Source organism: Pseudopipra pipra, chromosome 14, assembly GCF_036250125.1.
Source record: "Pseudopipra pipra isolate bDixPip1 chromosome 14, bDixPip1.hap1, whole genome shotgun sequence".
Classification (NCBI taxonomy): Eukaryota; Metazoa; Chordata; class Aves; order Passeriformes; family Pipridae; genus Pseudopipra; species Pseudopipra pipra.
Genome location: NC_087562.1, coordinates 8,516,828 through 8,540,293, shown reverse-complemented (window position 1 = coordinate 8,540,293; position 23,466 = coordinate 8,516,828). Strand labels below are relative to the sequence as shown.

Genomic DNA, 23,466 nt, shown 5'->3' with positions numbered 1-23,466 from the left:
GAGCTTCCCATTTCCATGATGGAAGGAGCATAAAACCCTATCTCAGCTCCATTAACCCATGAGCATAAACTGGGATCAATTCCAGAGCTGTGCTGGCTGAGCTGGGAGGGGGACAGAGCAGGGACATAGATTCTATTTGTCCCACATAGCCAAAGGAGCTGCAAGGCCAGAGACCACTGGCAAAGAGCCTGGGATGGAGGAGAAATGCCCTTCAGTGCCCTCCCAGAGAACCTGAGGAGTGCCAGCCCCATCTTTAGGAAAGAAAATGGGAGAGTGGAGCTGGAATACTGTGAAATGCAGCCCTGTACAGTGCCCTGGGGTTTGGGAAAGGGGAGGAGGGACACAAGTGCATCTCTAGGATTGCTCAAATGCACCATGTCCAGGTGGGAGCATGTTACAGGGAGTCGGGAGCACAGTGCCAGCTTCATCTGCAGCTGCATCCACATGGAATGGCATGTCTCCAGCCCCTGGAGCAGCTCATGGCCACAATGCTGACACCTGGCTCTGGTTTGAGAGATTTGAATGCAACGTTTGCCCTATAATCAGCTGTTTTGGAGCCTGCCTGGGAAGCGACTTCCCGGGAGGAAAGCCCACCAGAGCAGGGCTGTGCGGTGCCGGGTGCCAGCTTTCCATCGCCTCCGGACACAGCCGGGGCGGCACCGGCAGGGAGGGGAGCGAGGAGGACGTGCGGCGTTTGAAGGCGAGGATAACCCACCCTGCAGGATTCATGGGATGGCATTTGCATGACAAAGCACGGAGCCTTTTGCTTTGGGTAAATCTGCAATTAATATGGAATCGCGGCATAATTAAAAGCTACCAGCGTGGAAAACTTAAACGGAAGCCAAGCGTGTATGTGGATGAGGAAAATAGAATTAAAAATGAAAGATAAAAGGAAAAAAAATATGAAGAGTTTGGGAAAGGGTGTCAGAGTGTTATGGGAGGATTGGAATTCCTGGTTCCTTCAGTGTGGAATCAGGAAGAGAGGGGCACGGAGGTGGGATGGAGGGCAGACAGAACCCTTCCCCAGCCACCTGCAGCTGTGTGCCGTGTTTCCTTGGGGATATGCCATTCCTATGGGTTTCAACTCTCATATGCAAAAAATTTCCTTAAAAAGCCACAGGAACCTGGAATAAGCGCATGGAGAACCTGTGGGGTGGACGTGCCTCTCTCATTTTCCTTCCATGCTGCAATAAACTGGGAACATGGAAGGAGGGGGCATTTGACAGGACAGTTTCCTACTGCTGCATGCTGGCCTTGAATGTGGCTGGAGTTTAAAGTGGGATGCTCTGAGGGACACCTTGGGGACATTTGGGGACCATCCTGGAGGCATTGGGAACACTCTCAGAGACCTTGGAACACACTGAGGACCTTGGGATCACCATGACGGTCTTACGATTACCCCTGGGGGCACACTGGAGACCTCAAGGCCACTTAGGTGACCTTGGGGACAACCTTGAGGATGCCGTAGGGACCTTGGGGATACACTGGGGGTGGCATGGAGACCTTGGGGCCACCATAGGGACCTTGGGAACATCGTGGGGATCTTGAGGACACTGAGGGCACACAATGGGAACCCTGGGCAGTGATGAGCTCTTGACTGTACCTCCTGATGTCGCCTTGTTGTGTTCCATCACAGGAATGGTTTCCGCTGGTTTTCCTTCCTTGGCCAAACCAGAGTCCCTGACCCAGTGTTCCACAGCACTCACTGCTCTTAGACTTTCTGATTCCCTGGAATGCCCCAGCCAGTCCCAAGGCAATGAACTCCTGCACTGGATACCGGCACTTGGATCATCCTGAGGGGACACTGACCCCATCCTGCTGCCTTCCCACCACATAACACCCCTGTGTAAGCAGGTCCACAGTCAGGAGGTACCAGGTTCCCTGGACACTGATGCTGTGAGAGCTTCCTGGTGTCCATGTGAATAAACCTCAGGAGTATCCTGGAATGCCAAGCTCTCGGTTGGACACCTGCTGGGGCTGGCCCAATGGGGCATCCCAAAATCTGAGGCTGCCCTAAACTTGACAATGGCATCCTGAGGGGTTAACGTATCTCAGGAATGTGACTCTGGCAAGGGTTCCCAAACTCTGTGCTGTGGGGTCTCTCTGCAGCCTCCCCGGCACCAGCTGCCGGATTTGCTGGCACTGCCAGGAAGTGTTCTCCAGCTCTTGGCGCGTGTGCTGCTGACTCACCCCTGCCAGGGCCAGCTCAAAATGAACCATCCCACGGCCAATTCTGGCAGGAGCTGATTCCCGATGGTGGGTACACCTTCCTGTAAGGGATCACTACTGCTACTCTGAGCCCTCCACTGGGCACGCGGACAGCGGCTGACAGCTGTGGTTCATTGCCAGGGAGGATCAGACCAGAGGGAAAATCCCTCTGGGAATTCTACACTGCTTCCTATGGAACCTTACAGCCATTCAGGACTTAAAGGGAGCTGAGAAAAAAGAGAGAGAGAGGTTTTGGAAAAGGGCATGGAATGACAGGAAAAGGGGCAATGGCTTCCCACTGCCAGATGACAGGGTTAGGTGGGATATTGGGAAGAAATTCTTGGCTGTGAGGGTGGGGAGGCCTTGGCACAGGTTGCCCAAAGAAGCTGTGGCTGCCCCATCCCTGGAAGTGTTCAAGGCCAGGTTGGACGGGGCTTGGAGCAACCTGGTGTAGTGGAAGGTGATTCCTGTAGTGCTAGTGATTCCTCCCTTTGGGAATTCCAGCCGCTCTTGTCCCTGGGTGGGGCACAAGTCTGCAGCATCCTGAGCACCGAGGGACACGGGGCTACGAGGGCCACATCTAGACAGGATCACAGCCCCTCACCCGTGTTCCTCCATATCTCCCCACATCCCGTCGCGTGCTCCCACATTCCCCTCTCCAGCCACAGCCGCAGTCCCCACCCCTCTCCCGCCGCCCTCCGCAACATGCCAGCCCCCCCTACGCCACTACCAAGATGGCGGCAGGGGGCGGGACCAACTCGTTCTTTCAGCCAATAGACAGAGGCGGCAGTGCGGGCGTGACCACGCCTCTCTTCCCTTCCAGCCAATGGGGAGAGGAGGGCTCGGCCGGCGGCAGCCAATGGCGGCGCGGGTCGGTGTGGCGGGAAGCGGCGGTGCGCGATGGCGGGCGCGGGCGGGCGGAGCTGGCGGGACCTGCTCGGTACGTGGGGCTGAGCGGCAGCGGGGGGAGCTCCGGGAGAGCCCCGGCTGGGCCGGGGGGCAAATATGCCCCATCTCTCTGCCCTCATACCCCCCCCGCCTTCATACATCCCCCTCTACCTTCCGCATACCCCCCTGCCCTCATACATCCACTCTGCCCTGCTACGCTCCCATCCTCATACTCACACCTCTGCCCACTTCAAACAGCCCCGTGTGCTCTCATACACCCCCTCCCGTGCCCTCATACACCCCTCGGCTTTGTACAGCCCCCCTGCCATCATACACCCCTCCCGCCCACCTCAACCCCCCCCTTCTGCCCACCTCTAACACCCACCTCTGGCCTCCTCGTACAAATCCCCCTGCCTTCCTGCCGCACTCCATACGCTCCCCTCTGCCTTCCTCATAACCCTTTGCCGTCATACACCCGGCTGTCCTCATGCACTCCATCTGCCTTCATACAGGCCCCTCTCTCTGCCCTCGTACACCCCCCCTCTGCCCTCATACCCCAGCAGCAGGGAACAGGTGTCCTTGGAGGCTGTGGAATAAGCTGTGGTCATAAAACAAACCCAAACCTCTCAGCAGGGAGAGCCAGGAAGCGGAAAAGCTCCTTTGGGAGCGGATCAGAGCTCCAGGAAGCGGCTCTGAGGCTGCTGGATCACCACCAGAACCTGACTGACCTCCTCCTGGAGGTAGGAGCCGGATGGTTTCGGGGGAGTCATGGTCCAGCTGGGATGGTGGGAGATCCCAACTGGAGGTGGGTTCCACCAGCTGTGCAGTGAATATCCCAGGAACACAGTTTTCATGACACATGGAAAGAAAAGCCAACACTGTAGGAGTAAGCTGAAGTTTGGAGGTCTGTGTTGCCAAAATGAGATTATTTTCTTTTTCCTTTATGTTTTACACTTATAGACTGAAAATACTTAGGCGTGGTTTGGATTAGGGACAAAGAGAAATCCAGCATGTTTTTCTTGGAGTCAGAACTGGCTTCTTGTGAATCTAGGGGAAAAAATCAGGAGAGACTTGGGGTTTCTCTGAATTATCAACCATTTCTGACTACCCTGACTGTCTTCATGACAACCTAGACTTGACCCAACCTTCTGATTTGGCCGCATTCTTCCTCTCCTCACACAGTTTTGATTTTACAGCTGCAACAGACTCTGCAAATACCTCCCATACTTCAGGATCTTCTTTCTCTACAGAGTATTTGCCTTTATAAAAATAAAGGGGAGATTTCACTAGAAAAGGATCCAACATTTGGACATGTTTTATCAAATATTTATGGCCATATGGCTTCACAGAAAGGACTTCAAAGATGGGAATTACAAAAATTCTGCTCCTGGCACTGCTGCTGAGCTCTTGGATGCTGGGGGGTGAGGAACTCTGACCTGTATCACTTTTTTTCTGCACGAAATGACAATAACTATACATATATCTCTTGCAAGGTGCCCTGAAATCTGTGGTATTTCATTCTCATGGGGGAAGTCAGCGCTAATTTCACTTCAGTTGCTCCAGCAGTGCCAGAGCTTTAGAGGGAATAGGTTTGTAAATGTGTGTAACAGACATCTAAGGGGTTTTTTTGCTTCCAGGTGGGAGATTCAGCCAAGCCAAGTGTGCAGGATGGCACAGAGCAGCCGGGAGTATCATCAGAGTCATTTATAGGTGAGTATCTACTGGGGATACAGTGAGGAAGAATTCCTCCCATACTGAATGTTTGCCTGTTAAATGCAACACCACTTTTACTTTCTTTTCATTGTTCTGGTCTTTTTCTTACTTACCTGCTGGTGACACCCCTGGCAAGGTGTCAGTCCTTGAATACTTTTGTTATTTGAAAGTGTTACAAGGGTAAAACACAAAAATCTGCTTCTCAGGGACATTCCATCTCTGTGGCTGTTCTTCCCCTGTTTTATGTATAGTAAAGGAATCATACATGGAAATAAAAATTATTTACCCTGTACAATGGATGACATTTGTGCTGAAAGGGCTTTGAGCTGTGGGATTCTGTCTTGGAAGTGTCCAAAGCCAGGTTGGATGGGGCTTGAAGCAATCTGGTTTAGTAGAAGGTGTTCCTGCCCATGGCACGGGGTGGGATGAGATGAGCTTTAAGGTCCCTTCTGACCCAAACCATTCCATGATTCATAGCCAGGTCTTCAAACCCTTTTTCCTCCCATGTTGACAGCTTTCTGCTTTGTTGTTTTGTTCAGTCTCTGTTCTGCAGGAACAGGCCTCCAAACTGGACGTGCCCACAGCAACCTTGGCAGCCAAAACCGCCGTTACCAACATAGAGCGGATCTGCCAGGCTCCTGCCAGCCCCTCTCCAGTGCCACTGCTGAGCTTGGACCAGAGAGTAAGGGGGAAGGGTTAAATTTAATTTATCTAGAGAACAGCAATGTTAGGTTTGACTTTAAGCCCAGTTTATCTTCTCTGATAAAGCCCCCAAACTCGGAGGGCCCGAGTGGACAATTATTCACTGATGTGTCTGATTCGCTCGCAGAAGTGCAAGATGTGTAAGAAGTTTGGGCCTTTTCTGTGAATTCTCTCCAGTATTTAACCCTTTAAAAAGCAACAAACAGGGAAAGCAACAAATTATTTTTCTAAGAATGTGTTATTCACAAAAGGAATTATTTCTTCTTCATTTCCGGTGTGATGCCAGAAGAAGTTGTCTTCCTTGCTTCAAACGGTGAAGGATTTGCTGGCAAACAATGTGTTCTGTCGCTCCCTCTTCTGCCAGGAAATGTGGAAAATGAAGGTAATCACTCAAGGAGAAACAGTGTGGCGTTATAGACCATGAGATTTTATCTGTGGGATGTGACATCCCTGAATTCCATAGAATGACTGTGGTCTTCCTGACCTGCCAAAAGTGTGATATGAATTATAAATGTTAGGGGGTTTTGTTTTGTTTATTTTAAAGCAAGTTCAGTGGGAAATTCCTTGTCTCTGCTGTGGGATTTGCTTTTTCACAGGACTCAGTTGAGGTTTGGAATTAGGTGAGTTATTAGAAACTGCCTCAAAGGAGTGTTGGAAGCACCTTGGTGATCAAATGCTGGTGTGGGGAGCTCTCCAGGTCCAGTGCAGAAGCTCCCAGCTGGCTGTGGGGTGACCCAGTCCCAAAGTCCTTCACGTGCTTTGCCAACAATAGTCCTTCTGTCTTTGCAGTCCTGGTTCTCCACCCAGCTTATCTGGGAATGTTGATAAGCCAAAGTGAGGTCACAGAGAAAGAGATAGCAGATAACAGGTTGTGTTGCCTCACAAATGGGATGTCTTGATTTCATTTGGGTTTGTTTTGTGAAGACAAGTGATGTTGTGAGGGGAGTTCAGGGCTTTTTGTGAGTAGGGCAGTTCTGATTCATTGCTGTTCTGATGGGAAAGGAGGAAGAGGCTGATCTGCCTGGATAAAGGGCCGTGCTCTGGTCTCACATATCTGCTCCTGGGCTGAAAATAGACTCTGTGTGTTTCATAGGCTGATTAAGATCTTCTGGTCCTGGGGCAGACATGGGATAAGTGGTAGATAAGTGCTGCCCTGTAACTGAGGATGTTACAGTAAGAATTAGGTTGTGAAGACAAAGTATGTGGGCGAGTTTGGGGTCAGAGTATGAGGTAGCTGCTGGTGGCTGCAGAAAGCTCCCAGGGCTTTGGCTTTTCCCCTGTGCCCAAGATTCCCAAATGCCTCTTCCCAAGGTGGGAAGGTTTGGGTTCTATCTGGAATGAGTAGAAGCTGCTGCTGCACCTTTTCCCTGCCAGGTGCACTCTGCAGTGGTGTTTTGCTGGCTCAGGACTCTCTTGGACATGCTGTCCCAGGCAGGAGCTGGAAGGGATGTTGCAGGGCAGCAATTTGATCCACATGGGAGCGATGTCTGGTGCAGATTTTTGACAAAGGTTGTTCATTTTTCCCCTCGGTCCATTGGCCTCTCTGCCTGGATGATTTCAGTGTTGCTTCATGTAGTCTCCTACAATCCCAGTCTATATTGGGATATAGATTTGAGAGCAGCAAACTCGTTCCATAGAGACTAATAAATAGTTAATACACTAAAAGACAATTCTGTAATCTGGATCTGGATCTGAATTAACAAGACCTGAAACTCAGCACTGTTACCTGTTTTGTGGAATATCCACTACTCCTTTGAATGTGCAGAATCTGCATTATTCTGGAGGAAAAATATGGATATATAAATTACTTGTCCATGAAAATTTAAACTGATGCATCTACAACTGTAAACCATCCAAAATCTGTAGGAAGGGAAAAGCAAATGTAATCTTTCCTCATTGGGCATTTCCTGGGGTATCAGGTTTAAATTTTAGCAACTTCTGGATAGTTTGAATAAACAGAATTCAGCTTTATTTTTTATATATCACTTGCATCAGCTAAATGTAACCTGTGACCTAATGGTAACATCTCTTTAGGAGCCTCCAATGCTGGAAGTCGTGTGGCACCTGCACAGCGGTGACATCGCTGGACTGGCAGACTTGCTGGAGAGGTGAGCAGAGCTTTGTGCCTTTGCAGATGTATTTAATCTCTTAAAGCCTATTGAAATATAATCAGGGATTAGTCATGAGTATTCTGGACCCAGGATATAGTCAAGTGCTGGCAAGGGATCAGATTAGCAGGATTAAGAAGTTACTGTGGGTTTGAGAGGTTACTCTGGGATGATTAGCCCAGTTTAGATGCAGTGCCTTGTTGACGTCCACCAAATGAGCTGCTGGACTTGAGAAGAAGTCTTGCTCTACAGAAGTTGGGTGCTTCCATCTTCACAAAACCTTACATTTCTGATCTGGCAGAGTTAATCTTCAGAGAGTAGTTAGTCTAAGAATTTTATTTTTAATTTCCTGTTTCCCCCCCCCAAGTGTTACAGGCCAGGTTGGATGGGGCTGGGAGCAAACTGGTCTAGTGGAAGGTGTTCCTGGCAGGGGGTGGAATTGGATGGTCTCTCAGGTCTCTTCCAACCCAAACCATTCCGTGATTCCATGATACAGAGCTAAAAAGAGTGTGTATATATGTATATGAACAGTATATACAGAATTATCCTTTGTGAAGTTTAAGTTGTTTCCTTATAGTGTCAAAGAAACATTGCAATAATCTTTTAGGCTTTTGATACTGGTTTACTCGTTCATGATGAAAGCCTTCAGTGCCCACTGTGCTTCACACTTAAGGGAACCAAAGACATAGATTAAGACCTGAATTCCTTTTTTAAAGCATTTTAATCCAATTATCTTAGAAATTGGAACTGAAGTTCTTCTAGCAGAGCTTTCTCAGTGGAAACACTTTAATATCAGACATAAGGATATACCTAGATGCACAATTTAACTTGCATTTTTGCCTTTGTGTGTGTGTGTGTTGTAGAATCTTTTTATAAAGCAAATAATATAAAAAGCAACTGTTTGTAAAGCAAATGTGCTGGTCCAAATTAAATAAATGAAATGCCACATTTAGGGCAGAGTGCGCGGGTGGCTCTTCCCCGAGCCCAGAGGATGGTGGTGGAGACAACAAGGAAGCAGGAGGGACTGAACTGAAGGTGTTTTTGTGTGTTCCAGGAGTCCAGCAGGCCCTGCAGTGGTGGAGTGGCTGTGTAGTGGCCTCTGTGGGATCTGCCAGCAGGCTGGGAATGTCCCATCTGGGGACACGGAGCTGGCACAGCACCTTCTCTCAGGCAAGTCCCTCATCTGTGCACGGGGCAAGACCTTGGAGGTGTAAAAACACAAGCCTCACTTTGTGTTTTCTTACCTTGTGTCAGTGGGGGGAATGTATTTTTTATATATTTGGCAAATTTAGCAATTTTTTCCCCTTAAAAAAATAATTGGTTTGAATTTTTCCATCCCTTGGAGTTACAGTAACACAAGAAAATGTATTTGGGAAGTGTGTGTGGCAAGGGCTGATACACTGTATGACACACATGCAAAGTGTCAGAGAGATTTTGGACCACAAATATTTGAGAGTTCCATTCTCCCTCTGTCATTTCCTGTTACTTATTTTCTAATTTTATTTAGGAAAAAATCCCCTCCAGCCCCTCTGAGTTCTGCAGTGGTCACCTGTGAATTCTTTAGTCTTTACAATCCTTTAATTTCTGGATCCTTTTTCCTGGGAGTAATTTTACTCCAAGACAATAAATTATTCCTGCTAAGTGGTGAATGAGGCTTTTCAGACACTGTTTGGACAGGTGGGAGGGGAAAGAGCAGGTGATCTGTGTGCAAGGGGACTGCTGAAACACCAATTCTTTCTTGATTTGCAGACTTTGCCATCGTGTTCCTTCAGAATGGCTTTGAGCAAGCTTCGGAGCTGGGAAGGAAGGTGGAATTCCAGAAGGTTCCTTATGTAAGAACAAAATAAACCTGGTTACAAACAGTGCTTTTAAAAAGTAATTCCATTATAAACCTCTGGGTCTTGCTGAGTGGAAATAAATCAGAGCTTGGAGCAGCAAGGAAAGGGTGGTGGTCTGGATGCTGGAGTGGGGCAAATGGTGAAGCCAGAACAGAGGCTGTTTGTATGGAGCACTGCTCCAAGGTGGCACAGCAAGGGCTTTTTAAACTTCCTTTCACCTTGATTGCTCTGTTTTTTCCATTTGAATGTGAGGCATGGAATGCTGGTAAGAATGGGGAATGCTGCCCCTCTGTCTATTTTACCTGTTCTACTGTAGAGCCTGAGGATAAAGTGAAGCTTTAAGAGGGATAAAACTCTTTCTTGGAGTCAATTTACCTTTTCTGCATAGAACTGCAGCTCTTTGAAACTCTAAATGCCTCAATTTGTCGATTTTGAACAGATCTGCCATGCTGTCTTGCAGAGAATGCTGGCATGTAAGTATTGCTGTGATCCTGGCTTTATGCAGCCACTGCTGTTTCTAAAACTTCTGTTCCCTGTTCACTGCTAAATCCCTAAGGAGAAATCCTTTGCCTGGCTGCTTTGCCTGTGCTGTTGTGCATAATATTTATGCCACTGATTTTATTTGCCTCTGCTTTTCCCTTTGCTTTTTAAAGTGTCTCCAGACACTGCAGATAATTTCTTGCCTTTTATGCCACTTTGTTTTGATGCTCTCGGCTGTGACATCAGATAGATACCTGACCTGATTTCCTGATTTTTAACTGATTTGCTTGGAAGCAGGTGGAACACAGGGGTTAGACCAGGATCGGTTTGCTGCTTAGATTTATTTTTTTCTGCTTAGTGAATTAAACTTTGAATTCACAATATTATAAGTGATTTTGCTGACTCACCGTTTGGGCTTCAGACTAATCTTTTGCAGAACCTATTTTTTATGCTGAGCAAAGACATCTAATGTTGGTGTGTAGTCTTTAAACAGCCTTCATGAACTGACAACGTGCCTACCTTGGCCTGAGCTGCCCTGACTGCTGCGGGCTCAAGCGTAGCAGTGCCTGATTTACATGCAAATCCTGATGCAGGAAGACTAAACACACATGGGGGTTATTTTTGTCATGTGTCACAGCTGATCTTCACGGGGAGATGCTGTACCTGCTGTTGTCGCCTTCCTTACACCCCTCACACCCCTGGTAATGTCACCTGACTGCATGGCTGCTGTCACTCCCCTGTCTCCTTGGTGACAGTGCTCCACCACTTTCCTTGCTGGCACGTTTCCTGCTCAGTGCTGCTGCAGAGACTGCTGCTTTTCCTCTGCTGGAAGGTGACCCAAACCCAGTGCACACTGCTAGGACTGTCCCCTCCATCCTGTGCCATTCCCTGTGGGCACTGCCAGCTCCATCCCTTGCTCCAGGTCTCTTAGGGAGAGCTGTCTGTACACAGAGAATCCTCACAGACCTTGTGAGTGCTTCTAAAAAGGGAAAGCTGCAAGAGAACTGCTTTATTATTTAATACGTATGAATCCTATCTCAGGTGGCCCCTTAACAGTTGAAAACCAATCCTTCTGAACAGAGGAGTAGGGATTTTGGAGGAGGAGGAGCAGACTGTTGGCGGGCAGACAGGAGGCTGCATCCTGCTCTTCATTTGACCTTCCCGTTTGCGCAGCCTGCACTGCCACACTCGCAGCCTGTGTGCCTGCAAAATGTATTACCTGAGTTTTATGCAAGATATTATATTAGTCTATACTTTTAGGTCACCTTTGAGGGGTTTTGCTTCATTAATCTTTGGAGGACATTGGGATTTTTTATGTAGAAGCATTCCCTGTTACTGAAGACCTTCAGAGGAGGAGAAGGACAGGCTGGAGTAGCATGGGAGGGCTGTGCTTCACAGTGATGATCTGACTGTGTTGCACTGCTGTGCCTGAAGATAAGCTGAGTTTATCTCCTTTTCTTTATTCTCCCCTATTTAACCTTAAAGTATTCCTCAGCAGGAGAGGAGAGTGTTACCTCCCAGGGCTGTAATGGCATGTGAGGCACGTCTGGTTCTCTGCCTCTGCTCAGTAAATTGTCTTTTAAGGGTTTTTCTCTTCTCTCAATTATTTTTATAAACAAACCAGGCTCCTTTAGCTGCTCAACGAGGAGGGTTTTCAAGGCAGAATGGCACAAGGAGCAGAAGTGCTGCTGCAGCAGGCTGCAAAGCAAAGGGTCTCCCAGTCTGTGGGCTCTGAGTGGTGTGGGCTGATCGTCAAGACAACGGTGCTGCGCAAGCTGCCAACCTGTTTGATCTCCACCAGTCATTTTGGGGCAGATCTGGCTTTTAAAGGGATTTCTGTTCAGCAAATGCAACATTACAAACGTGTGGCCCTCCCCCAGCCTGCCCTTTGTTTGGACCGGGGTTCCCAGGCTGGTTAATTCAGCCTGTGCAAATCCCTGCCTCCAGACAGGCTTCCCTTTCCTGCAGCTTCACAGTGCTCACACTCACATTGTTAGGTTTGGGTTTGGAAATTATGTGCATTTTTTAGATTTATGTGCATTTTTAGACGGCTTCATTATTAGCATGTTCTAGGGAATTTTTTAAATTGGTTCAAGGTCAGTGGTAATAATTTCTGAGTCTCTGGGTCGCTTTGGAAAGATTTTGGTGAGAATTTAACACTGCTAAATGGCTTCTGCACATTTCCCTAACAGGGTCATCTTTGAAAAGGTGCACAAATTGCTCATTCCTATTAGTTCCTGTGTGGTGTTTACTGTCACAGTTCCTTCCATTTCTATTTCTCATTGTGTTTTTGTGCATTTTGGGGAACAGGGGTGCTCGATGCTGTTGGTAAAGAGAAGCAGAAAGATGTTTCCACATTGCAAGCTGTGAGATTCTGGTAAGAAATGCTCCAAATAGTGTCAGGAGTAGGTTTTTATTCACTGTTACTCTTGTTACTGAAGTTGGGAGAATGGTTGGGCTGGTTTTTACTTGTTTACACATACCCCACCGCTCCCAGTGCTACTTGTCTTTGGTATTCTTCTCTGATAAAATATGTGCAGATGAAAGTGCTTGTGAAAAGATAAGGGCCAGGTTGGAAAGGGGGTTCTGGCACGGCTGGAACCAACCTTGGAGCCCCCTCTTGGCATGCAGAAAATTCTCCAGCAAGTGTTCTCACTGCTCCTGGAAGGTGCCATCACCTCCAGTTCCTGCTTCCAGGCCTGTTTTGTTTAACTGCTTTGTACATGTCACCTTCAGTCCTGTGCTGGGAGATACATTAGACTCAGATTTGTAAATCTGATGTCTACGTAGTGTTGAGTAGCCATTACACTTTTGTAAGAAAAAATACATACAAAAAGTATATATTTGTGGCAATTTGAGAAGGTGGATGTAGAATAAAAATAAGTCAGTCACCCTAAGCAGCACCTGGTTGATCATATTTAATCAGCAACTCATAGGTCATATTTAATCAGTACCTGGTTGATGCTATTTAATCAGTACCTGGCTGATCATGCTTCCTGACATTGTTTCTGGTATTTCCTTGTCCTTTGCAGGCTGAATGTGTTCAATGTGTCAGTTTATGGAAGTGTGGCTCACCCGGATTCCATGCGGCAGTTCTTCAGACACACCCTGACCGAGGTTCTCACCTACAACCCAGTGCTGAAAGGTAGGAGTGGGTGGGGAGAGGTGTCTCCAGGTGTGTCTGGAGCTCCATCCCACCCAGGCCTTGCTGTATGGGGTCCAGCCTGGAGGACCCAGAGCCAGAAAAGCTGGCTGGCTCCCCAGCTTCTTCTCAGAGTCCATATAATCAGAGTGCCAGATCAGACAAAAAAAGTCATCTGGGCTTTTAGAGGGTCATAGATCAGGAGAAAAATTCAAACAGAGCTTCAGCCAAGGGCTCGTGCACAGATATTTGGAATAATATCTAATAGCAGCCATGAGAGAGCTCTGGCTTCTGGGAACAGTTTTGGGCAAAGGAGAAGCTCAGTGGGAGACGGGGTGCTGCAGACAGAGCTTGGGTATGAACCAGGATAGCCCCACGTGCTGGGTTTACACACAAGACATAAGTGTTTTGGTGAATGAGGGAGTAAGGCAGGAAGGTTCTAATCCCTGATCAGTAACTGTGAAGCTTGATGTTTTTAGGAAGAAGTATGTCTGAGCTATAAAATCTCCGATAAAATCCCTGTGAGCTGTGATCTGGAGCTGCTTGCCTGTTGTGTGGGAGAGCTGTGTCATTGCTGGCTTCCAGATGAGAGAGGTTAATGAGGGAAAAGCTGATTCCTTGATGATTCTCTGTGCATGTGCCATGTCAGCCTAGGCGTGTGTGGTCACGAAAACAGCTCTGGGGTGGCAGTGCCATAGTGGAATGGCACAGTCCTCGTGCCATGGTCTGTGTTCCAAAAACAAATAGGAGAGAGAGTGGGCAGTTTTTAATGTGTTTGGCTGCCAAAGGGAAACCTATTGCATTTTGAGTGTCTTTTAAAACCTGTTACTGAAGTTTTCTTTTTCTGGGTGTAGTGTCTGATGCCATCCAGATGCAGAAAGAGTGGAGCTTTACCAGAACTTCTTCCCTGCTCACTACCCTGTATCGAAAAGTACGTCTGCTTGGTGTCACAAAGAGAACTTTATTATGTTGGGTTTATATTCACTGAAATACCTTAAATGAGATTGTTGAAAATCAGTGCAGCGTTCCAGTCCCAGAATCCAAGCCAGCTGCCAGAAACTGTGGGCAGGAGGAAGCATGAAGGCAAAGAACTACAGGAATTTTTGTTTATGCAAAGCTCTTAATGAGAATGAAGATGCTGATTGGAGATGTGAATTGTCACTGTTACAGAACATTACATGAGTTCTGAGAGAATTGGAATATTACTGCTTATTGTAGCCAGTGCTGGTTCCAAGCCAGGCTGATCTCTGGGCCTGGGAGGCTGATGCAAAAGCTGCAGGATAGCTTGAGAAAGTCCCAGTAAAGCCACTTGCCTGTGCCACCTTTTCTTACACAGAAAAGTCAGTCTTGTCTGTATCTCCCTCTTTTGTGTGACTATGTGTCCCAGCTAACAGGAACTGCCATCACTCTTCCAGCTGTTGGTGGCATTCAGTGCAAAGGAATCCATCTCCCAGCTGCAGCAAATCTTGGAGACCCATGAGGTGAACTGGCAGCACGTCCTGTCCTGTGTTTCCACACTGGTGGTGTGTCAGGCCGAAGCTGAGCAGCTCTTCAAGGGTATGTGGGCACTGCCAAGCTAAGAAGTGCCTGTGCTGGTTGAATGAGGAGCAGAACAAACATCCATGGGTTCTGTCTGGGATTCCTGCATGGAAAAGAACAGCAGAACATCTGCTTTTCCACTCAGACATTCCATGTCAGCAGTGATAAGAATGCCAGGGCTCATGTCTGCCACTTCTCAAACTTTGTGTACAGCTCCAATGGTTATTTGATAGTTATCTTCATTATTAATTGGTGTAGTGATTACTGAAGCTTAGTTCTAGCTCACCTTTACTAGCAGAGCTTGTTTGTGAGAGTTCCTTACTCATTATCCCAGTGCTGAACTCCCTGCAATTTCTGCAGGGAATCTTAAGAGTGTTTGACTGTTGAAAGTGCATGAAAAAATTAAATCAGATCCCAAAGGTTCCCCAGACTGCAATACACGTCCTGCCTTATGTTTTATCACAGACATTTGTCTTCATTTACTGTAGAAAATTACAGCACCATTGTCAAAAGCAAAGCGTGAGGTTATTGTTTTATGTTCCTAGATCTACTGAGCCATCTCCTGCTAAAGGCCTTTGGGAATTATGACATGGAAAATATGATCACCGCATTCCTGATCGCTCGTCAGGCTGCTCTGGAGGGCCCTGCTGTCTTCATGCCTTACTCTGAGTGGTTTAAGGTAAGACTAAATGAGGCCTGACTGGTGAGCTTCGTTTTAGTTGTGTGAGGAAACCTGTGTGTAAGGAATGTTTTGCTGCATAGAGAAAGCCTTTTTCCAGGTAGGATAGTCAGGAGAAAGGTGGGAAAAAAAGAGAAAGGGTAATGAATGATTGTATTGATATTAGGAATGATTGAATATTTATTACTGCCTTTGTGTCTGCAAAGAATAAATTTATTTGGCTTTCCCCACTCTTCCCTCCTTTCATCTTTTAAGTTCACCTTGCCTGTCTTAGTTATTTCCCAGGAATGCAGACATGTAATTCCTGTTATAATCATCATCTTGGATATATTTCAGTATCTTGATAACCAGCACTGTTGTTATTGCATAAGTGGTGGGTTGTGGCAGAGGAAGCATTCCTGTTTCCTGGAGGTTTGCATGCAGCTGTAATTGCTGTGTGTGACCTTAGAGATAATTGGTTGTTGCTTTTAACTGTAAACAGGTTGGTATTTTAGGGATGCAAATCTCCACGTAAATTCAACCTGGAAATTCCTTTGTATGAGTTTGCAAATCCAAGCTCAGCTTTGGCTGACAGAGTGTTCAGGAGGTATCAGAAGGTAAACTGATTGTGTTCTGTGTAGTTTCAGACTGGTTATTTCCTTAGAATGCCCAGATAAACCTGTGTAGAAACCTGCATATTTGTGTTTCCATCACGAATCTCAATCCTTTGGTGCATCTTGGTGTTGTCTTGTTTAACACTGAGTGTTCTCATGGCAGCAAACTTCTGTAGAGACTTCTGTGAGTCTGTGCTCTGAGAGCTGGAGCCCCTCTGCTCTGGAGCCAGGCTGGGAGAGCTGGTGGTGTTCAGCCTGGGGAAGAGAAGGCTCTGGGGAGACCTTAGAGCCCCTTCCAGTGCCTAAAGGGGCTCCAGGAGAGCTGGAGAGGGACTTTGGACAAGGGCCTGGAGTGACAGGACAAGGGGCAATGGCTTCCCACTGCCATGGCAGGGTTAGATGGGATATTGGGAAGAAATTCCTGGCCATGAGGGTGGTGAGGCCCTGGTACAGGTTGCCCAGAGAAGCTGTGGCTGCCCCATCCCTGGAAGTGTCCAAGGCCAGGCTGGACGGGACTTGGAGCAACCTGGTCTAATGGAAGGTGTCCCTGCCCGTGGCAGGGTGTTGAAGCAAGATGGGCTTTAAGGTGCCTTCCAACCCAAACCATTCTGGGATTCTGTAAGCATTCTCTGGAGGTTTTTCTCCAGAAAGATTCCCCTGACGGAAATGGGATGTCTGGGATTTGTGTGCTGTTATGGCACCACTGGGATGAGGATTCTCTCCATGCTGAAAGGCTCTCTTGTCATTTTTCCCTGTTTCAGGCTTCTTTTGGGAGTGCTGGTGGCCACCATGGGAGCAGTAAGAAGGCTCTGGTCTTCCTCTTCGAGTTCCTGTCAGAGCTGGTGCCCTTTGAAGCTGCCCCATACCTGAAGGTGAGAAAGTGCTGACAGGTGGTTTTCAGATCCAGAACTGCCCCAAAGTGACCGTCTTTGTGCCTTTGAGTTGGCTCAGATCATTATTAATGTTGTTATAGGAATTCCATTACTTCTGATACATTATTCAAACCCTTTTCTTCTTGAAATAAGGAAGGACAAGATTCTTTTATTTTTTGACTGGGAGAATTCCTTTAATGGAATTAAGTTTAAGCACTTCAGTGATTTTGTTTGTTTGCTGTTGTTGGGAAAAACTATGTGTCAGTTGCCATGAAAATGGTTTATCTTAAACCGAGCAATAATACTTTCTTTGGGGAATATTTGAGGTAAGTGACTGTAAACATTAGTCAGAATTTTACACTGATTTCCTGTAAAAATGGCAAACCTGGTGGTGGTTTTCCTATTTCAGGTCCATATAATGTACCCACCTTTTGTGCCAACGAAACACCGGTCCCTGCTCTTGGAATACATCACTTTGGCTAAAACCCGGCTGTCTGACCTCAAGGTCAGTGAAAATTGTCTCTTTTGAGAAGAATTCCTTCTGGATCTGTCAATCCCTGCTGTGTGTGACCACCTGCATCTCTGTAACTTCACACAGGTGGCCATAGAGGACATGGGGCTCTATGAAGACCTGTCTTCCACTGATGAGGCTGTGCAGGTACTGCTGCTCTGTCTCCCAGTTTTCTCATCAGCCATGTCCCTTTTCCTTTGGAAAAGCACTTAGGTTACCAACTTCCCTGCCATTCCAAGTTGGAGCATGCTGCCAGATCTCCAGCTTTAAGCCAGAGGGGTTAGTGGCCATAAATACGGGATCTCCCCAGATTTCATGAAAACTGGAGTAATATTTTGTGGGTATCTTGATTCTTTTCAGTAGAGCACATCATCTTTGTGGTGCTGTACCAAAGTGTGAATATTTAAAGGAGATTTGGAGATGGAATCTACAGTCTGCAACTTCACACTGTGGTTCATGATAAATTTTGGGTAATCTATAAGTAAGCATTTTGGTCAGACTAAGAGGCCTTACTTACACAGTCAGTCAGTACATTAAATACAGGCTAGAGACAGGGTGGTTGAATATACTGCAAGAACCCCAGTCCTGTGATGAACTGACAGTCATAAGTGAAGATTTATTTTAATTTTTCCAAGTCTGATCTGTTTGTCAGTTGAGAAACTTGTTGCAGTTTGAGGCATGTTATGGCTCAAACAAGAGAGACTCGGGATGTCAGTCCCTCTGCCTGTAGGCACGGACTGGAGATGGTGCGTCTTGATTCCACATGTGCAACTAAAATAGAACCACAATAATCCAAGTGCAGAACAGAAAAGGAAAGTTTATCATCACCCTTGATTTCTCACATTATTCTCTCATTCTCTCTGGCAGCCCCAGGGCCAGGCACTCCGTGATGTTGAAAAGGCCCTTCAGATATTTGAAAATACAAGGAAGATCCCAACATCTGTGATAGAAGCCAGGTACTGTGTGCTTTTCAACTCTACCTGGATTTAGGTATTATAATAATAATAGTAATAATAATAGCTGAATCCAAATCAAAATAAGGAAACAAGAAAAATTGAGGATGTGAGCAAAGGAGGTTTGGGAAAGTTCTTCCCACTTCCTCAGGAGTCATCTTAATAAGGATATCTGTACAGAGAATGAAAAGGCATATGCACCCCTGCTAGAGAAGTCCAACTTGTCATAATAAAAAGCAAAATAAAAGAAATTAATAGTTATTGCTAACCTGAACCTACTCTGTCTGTGGTTATTCACGTTGCCATGAATATTTCATATTTGCAGGAGCTGAATTAATTCCTGATGTGAGGAGATGGCACTTTGGACCTTTGGCATTGTTAATACTTTGCTCTGTTTATTTTCTCAGTATTTTCAGGCGACCATATTACACTTCCTGGTTCCTTCCTGCCTTGCTCAGACCACGTGTGGTGAGTATTTGGCTCTTTTTTTGCTCCTCCCATGAGCTGTGTGTTTGTACACAGATAATTTGCCCCTAACCTGTCTCTTTCTCTGTTGCAGCTCCCTAAAACCCCAGATGCACGCATGGCTTTTATAGACTCTCTGAAGAGGTATTGAGACTTCCCAGTGTCATTTTCTGTGCTGCTGGGCTTTCTTTTCAGGACACTTGATATCAGATTATCAGAGGCTTTGACACCTTGATTACAACCAACCTTGGCAGGGCTTTGTGGCCCAGGTTTGTGGCTTGCAGGTTGTGGATGGGGGAGCTTGTCTTTGTAGTCTTCAGGTCTGTCATTAGTCCTGTGGCCACTGTGAAATCATTATCTAGGAGTCCCTCTGGCTCCGGGCCAGGTATATTCTTATGCAAATTTTGGAGGATGTAGATGAATATAAAATTTCCCCAGGAATATGAGCCCCCCTGTGAAAGCTTCTTTGGGAGAGGATGTAGGAGGAGTGGAAGATGAAACTTAAATCTCTGTTAGTGCTCAAGGGACACCAGGATGGTACCCCAGGAGGACACAGCCCCTTTCAGGGCTCCAGCTTGCCCTGCATGCATGTTTAAAAGTGCTTATCTGCATTGCAGAAGCAGCTTTATTTTACATCCAGTAGTTCCTCTGTAACCTCTCATGAAGGAAAAATGTTTGCAACACTGCCTGCAAATGAAGTGCTTGGTCCTGCCTTGTCATTCCAGTCTGGCTCTAAAATTAAAGACTGGATCATTTTGTGAAATTAAAGTTGTAAGAGAAACAGCTGACTTCCAGGGAGCCTTGTGGGACATGTTTTTAGCACCGAGTGCCTGCCCAGCAAGGAGAGGTCACACCTTGGGCTCATCACGTTCGTGTTTTACATGTGTGAATGCTGCATCTCACAGCTCACAGTCTTAGGAGATCTTAGACACCTACTAGATATGAAATAGGCATTAAAGCATGAATTAATAATATATATAGTATTGGTTTTGTGTGTGTTATGTGTGTGCAATACTTGCTGTGAAAGCCTTGGATAGAAATTTCTGCCCCTCGTGTCAGATGATTAAAAAATGCTTCAGATGCTCTTTATGCTTCAGAGCCCCTCTAATTACATTTCATAGCAGAGCTGTTGTTTGTACTTATATTTAATAAAACTGCAGTGTATGGTTATGCAGGATAATAAATATATTCTTTTTTTTAATATAATTACAGAGCTGATAAAATACCCTCAAACTTGTACTCCTCATACCTCCAAGCCTGTCGTGCTATGAAAGAGAAGATGTTACAAGGTAAAAAATACATTTACTTATGGATCAGTTTGAAAGGTTAATTTTTCCACTGATGCTCTCTGTATTGAAAATTCTCAGAGATTTGGGGCTGGATAGGTCTTTAATCCACACATAAATAACTGTAGGTTCTTTATGTTGTGTCGAGGTGTTAAATAGTTACTCCTGTAATGACTTTCTCTGCCAGCCCTGCTTAGGTGGGAGTTTTGCAGTCCCTGGGAGCTCTGTGCTGTGCTGAGGCTGCAGATGATGCCTGAGCCTGAGCTGGCTGAATTCCACCTTTGAGACCTCTCCATGAATCAGCGTTTGCAGCCGGAGCTGCTCAGCCCAGGCAAAACCTGCTTTGCTGGGAACCTGCTGTGCTGATCCCTTGTGCAATGGCACTGGTGCTGTCTGAGCTCCTGGCACCCTCTTTTAAGAGAGGATTAGGGACATCTGGGGGAACAGGAGGGGCTGGGAAAGGATTGCAGCTCCTGGTTTTATAGGGTTTTTTGTGGGAGGGTCCCGATGATTTTTGGGTCCCGTTGCTGGGTCAGTGTAATGGGTATTTAGTGAGCTCTGCTGTCTCTGTCAGCCAGTGGGTGTTTCTTACACACCTTTAAATGTTTTATATGAAATGAAAAGGTCAGGATGGTGAGCAGAGATTGTTCCCAGAGCGTGGTGGGGATAAGTTACAGATTCATACTCTGACTATAAAGATAAATCTGTAGCCACCTCCTGCTCGGGGCCTTTGAGGCTCTGTGGAGATGCTGTGGCTGGAGAGGCGTGACAGCCCGTCCCCGGGCACGGCAGATGTGCAGCAGGCTGGCTGCCGAGGTTGGCCTGGCAACCGGGTGGGATGAGGTCCCTGCGGGCCGGGCTGGGGATCCGGCAGGGGATCCGCAGCATCCCGACAGGCTCTGCAGGGCTCCCGGAGTTCCACTGACCTCTAGTGGCACAGCCCGAGCTGAGTGCCAGCCTCCTGCTCAGCCTAAGCCGTGTCCCCTCCTGTCCCCTACTCCCTTCTCCCGTCCATCCCCTACTCCCTGCTCTGTCCCTGGGCTCTGCACAGAGCCTGGATTTAGGGCAGGATTGAGCACTGGGCAGCCTCAAACCCTGTTTCTCAGTGCTCACTCTCACACAGATGACTCAGTGGTCTCCTAACACCTTATTTTACATCGTGTTTACAACCAGTAACAACCTTTGTTATTTGCTGTTCTTGTTCCTGGGTGATTTATTCCTGGCTCTCATACAAGAAGTTGTTCCTGTCTAACAAACTCTGGGTGGGTTTGGGGGCTGAGGCAGTTGATAGTGGCATCTCTTTCTAGTGGTTAAAGGAATTTCCTTTTATTCCTTCTTTTAAACAAAAAGAACAGAGTAACATGTAGCATCTGGAGAAGTGCATGGTGTTGAATTGAGGAGAAGCTGATGATGTATCCATGCTGTAATATCTGTCTCTGCATTTTGAGTCTGATTCCAGTCTTGAGGACAGCAAATGTTTCTGTGAGGGGAGAGCTAAAGGAAGTAGGAAGAAAACTCTGAAAACAGAACTTTTTTTGGCTCTTGTCTTTAAAAACTGAATTCCTCTCTGCAACTAGGCATAAACCCATCAATTATTAATTAAATAGCACACCCTGAATGTAAAAACAGAGCTCTGTGTGTGGCAGATTGACAGTTTGGGGTTTTGTTAGAGCTTCAGGGAAAGTAAATTCTGCTTTTACAGAAAGTGCACACAGAGATTGCTGAATGTATTTCCTCTCTTCCTTGTCCAGATGAGTCCAAAGCAGAGCCTAGCCTTTCCAAAGAGCCTGTTGAGCAGCTGAAGGCTGAGCTGGCTGAGCTCAGGACACTGTTTGTGGACCAGACTCAGTGGGAAGGTAAGAGGGATGCAAGTTACAACTACCCCTCATTCACTGTTCCAAAAGCTGCCTGAATAAAGTGTGGCTAATGCTGGCCAAAGCCACAGCAAGACTTACTGCCATTGCTACCTGAAGCTGGAAATCCTTCAGAGCTGATAATCCTTCCAACTATTAATACATATATTTTAATGTCAGATGTATTGCTCTTGGGAAATTTGGGACTCCATCTTTGTGAGGATCACTTGGTGCCACACCAGTCTCTGCAGCCCCACTCCTGGGCTCACCTGGTGACCTGGGCCCCCTTTCATATGTTAAAGTATACATTTCACTTGTTCTTGCTGCTGTGGGGGGTTGCAAATGTTCCATGCCTGCTGTCCTGGTTCCTCTCTGCCCCTGTCGCCTCCCCGCAGATGTGCCAGCACAGATTGCCGTGATTTCAGACAGACTCCGGAGTGTCCTGAGTGACAGCAATGATGAGAATGAAGCTGCTCCTTTGAATTCTCCAATCCCAGTCTCCATTCCTGCCCCCAGGCTGGAACCCTGCCATCGGAGTGTGAGTACCATCTGGCTTGGGGAGAGAAACAATGGGGCTGGGAAAAATGCATCTGGATGGTAGCTGTGAAAGGCTGCTTTGTCTGCGGAGAGCAGGAAATGCACTTCCCCTTTTGTCTGCCTTGTCCTGCCTTGCACAGAATATTCATGTATCTTAACCTCCTGGAAGTTGTTGGATGACAAGATCTAGAGGTATGTTCTGGCAGAGCAGTCCTGGGATGGGCAAGGCTTTCCTCAGCAGCCTTGTCTAGGTGTTTATTGTGTGCTGGGATCATTCCTGGGCTGTTAGGGTTTAATTTTCCCTCCTTAGTGCCAGTGGATCTGTACAAGTTGGAGTGAATATCATTAACCAGTGTGTTTCCTTGTTTTAATATCAGGAAACATAATATACACAAAGCAGAAAACCAGGTCTAGATATCCAGCCTGACAAGCAGGAATTAGCAGTGTGGTTTTCGTTCCAGGTTTATTCCTGGTTTTTATTCCTGGGGTTTTTTTTTTGTTTCAGATTGTTGATCTTTTGCTGACATCATTCTGCCAAACCCTAATAGCTGCTTCCTCTTTTAACCCTCCTGACAGGTAAGATGTGAGTCAAAGAGTAGGGAAATCAGAATGGGTTGATACACCAGAATTCCAACACTTTTCCAGGGGCATAGAGGAACGTTAGCTGCTCATTCCCACTGTGCTAGGCTGGCAGCTGCAGGCTGCTTCACTCAGAGCTTCTACACTCTGAGAATTAATGTGCTTTGAAGTATTTGTGTAAATAAAACATGTTTCTCCTCTGTTGTTACTGATCCCTGCAGAAAAGTGGCCTTTGCTCTCTTTTGTGCTCTGTGACAAGGTTTAAACACTCCCCACAAACACGATGTGATCGTGCACATGTTTGCAGCTCAGTGGTGGGGGATGGCAATGAAGCAAATCCTTTTTGTCCTGGAATTACTTCCCCTTGGCAGGGACTCATTTGCTTCTGGCCTGGCTGAGGAGGGAGAGGCAGCACTGCTCTGCCCCTGGAAGAACTGTTGATAGCCACGTTCTTCATGATGTAGCAGAGTCTGTAAACATTATGGGCAACATGTCAGTGGAAAATCACTTTGTTGGAAAA

General features: G+C 46.8%; 1 protein-coding gene across 1 annotated transcript in view; it reads left to right on the top strand.

The window, feature by feature from the left end:
* The first annotated feature begins 3,067 nt into the window (after positions 1–3,067).
* Positions 3,068–23,466, top strand: part of FANCA (FA complementation group A) — a 33,314-nt gene continuing 12,915 nt past the window's right edge. Inside the window, exons 1-24 of the mRNA XM_064671362.1 lie at positions 3,068–3,148; positions 3,657–3,836; positions 4,734–4,806; positions 5,349–5,491; positions 5,798–5,893; positions 7,546–7,619; positions 8,674–8,789; positions 9,369–9,451; positions 9,897–9,930; positions 12,248–12,314; positions 12,970–13,082; positions 13,934–14,010; positions 14,495–14,636; positions 15,164–15,297; positions 16,652–16,762; positions 17,172–17,267; positions 17,361–17,420; positions 18,141–18,229; positions 18,634–18,694; positions 18,786–18,835; positions 19,904–19,980; positions 21,729–21,833; positions 22,226–22,368; positions 22,873–22,943. Of these exons, the coding sequence (XP_064527432.1) occupies positions 3,068–3,148; positions 3,657–3,836; positions 4,734–4,806; positions 5,349–5,491; positions 5,798–5,893; positions 7,546–7,619; positions 8,674–8,789; positions 9,369–9,451; positions 9,897–9,930; positions 12,248–12,314; positions 12,970–13,082; positions 13,934–14,010; positions 14,495–14,636; positions 15,164–15,297; positions 16,652–16,762; positions 17,172–17,267; positions 17,361–17,420; positions 18,141–18,229; positions 18,634–18,694; positions 18,786–18,835; positions 19,904–19,980; positions 21,729–21,833; positions 22,226–22,368; positions 22,873–22,943 (2,276 nt within the window). The remainder of the gene's footprint in view (positions 3,149–3,656; positions 3,837–4,733; positions 4,807–5,348; positions 5,492–5,797; positions 5,894–7,545; positions 7,620–8,673; positions 8,790–9,368; positions 9,452–9,896; positions 9,931–12,247; positions 12,315–12,969; positions 13,083–13,933; positions 14,011–14,494; positions 14,637–15,163; positions 15,298–16,651; positions 16,763–17,171; positions 17,268–17,360; positions 17,421–18,140; positions 18,230–18,633; positions 18,695–18,785; positions 18,836–19,903; positions 19,981–21,728; positions 21,834–22,225; positions 22,369–22,872; positions 22,944–23,466) is intronic.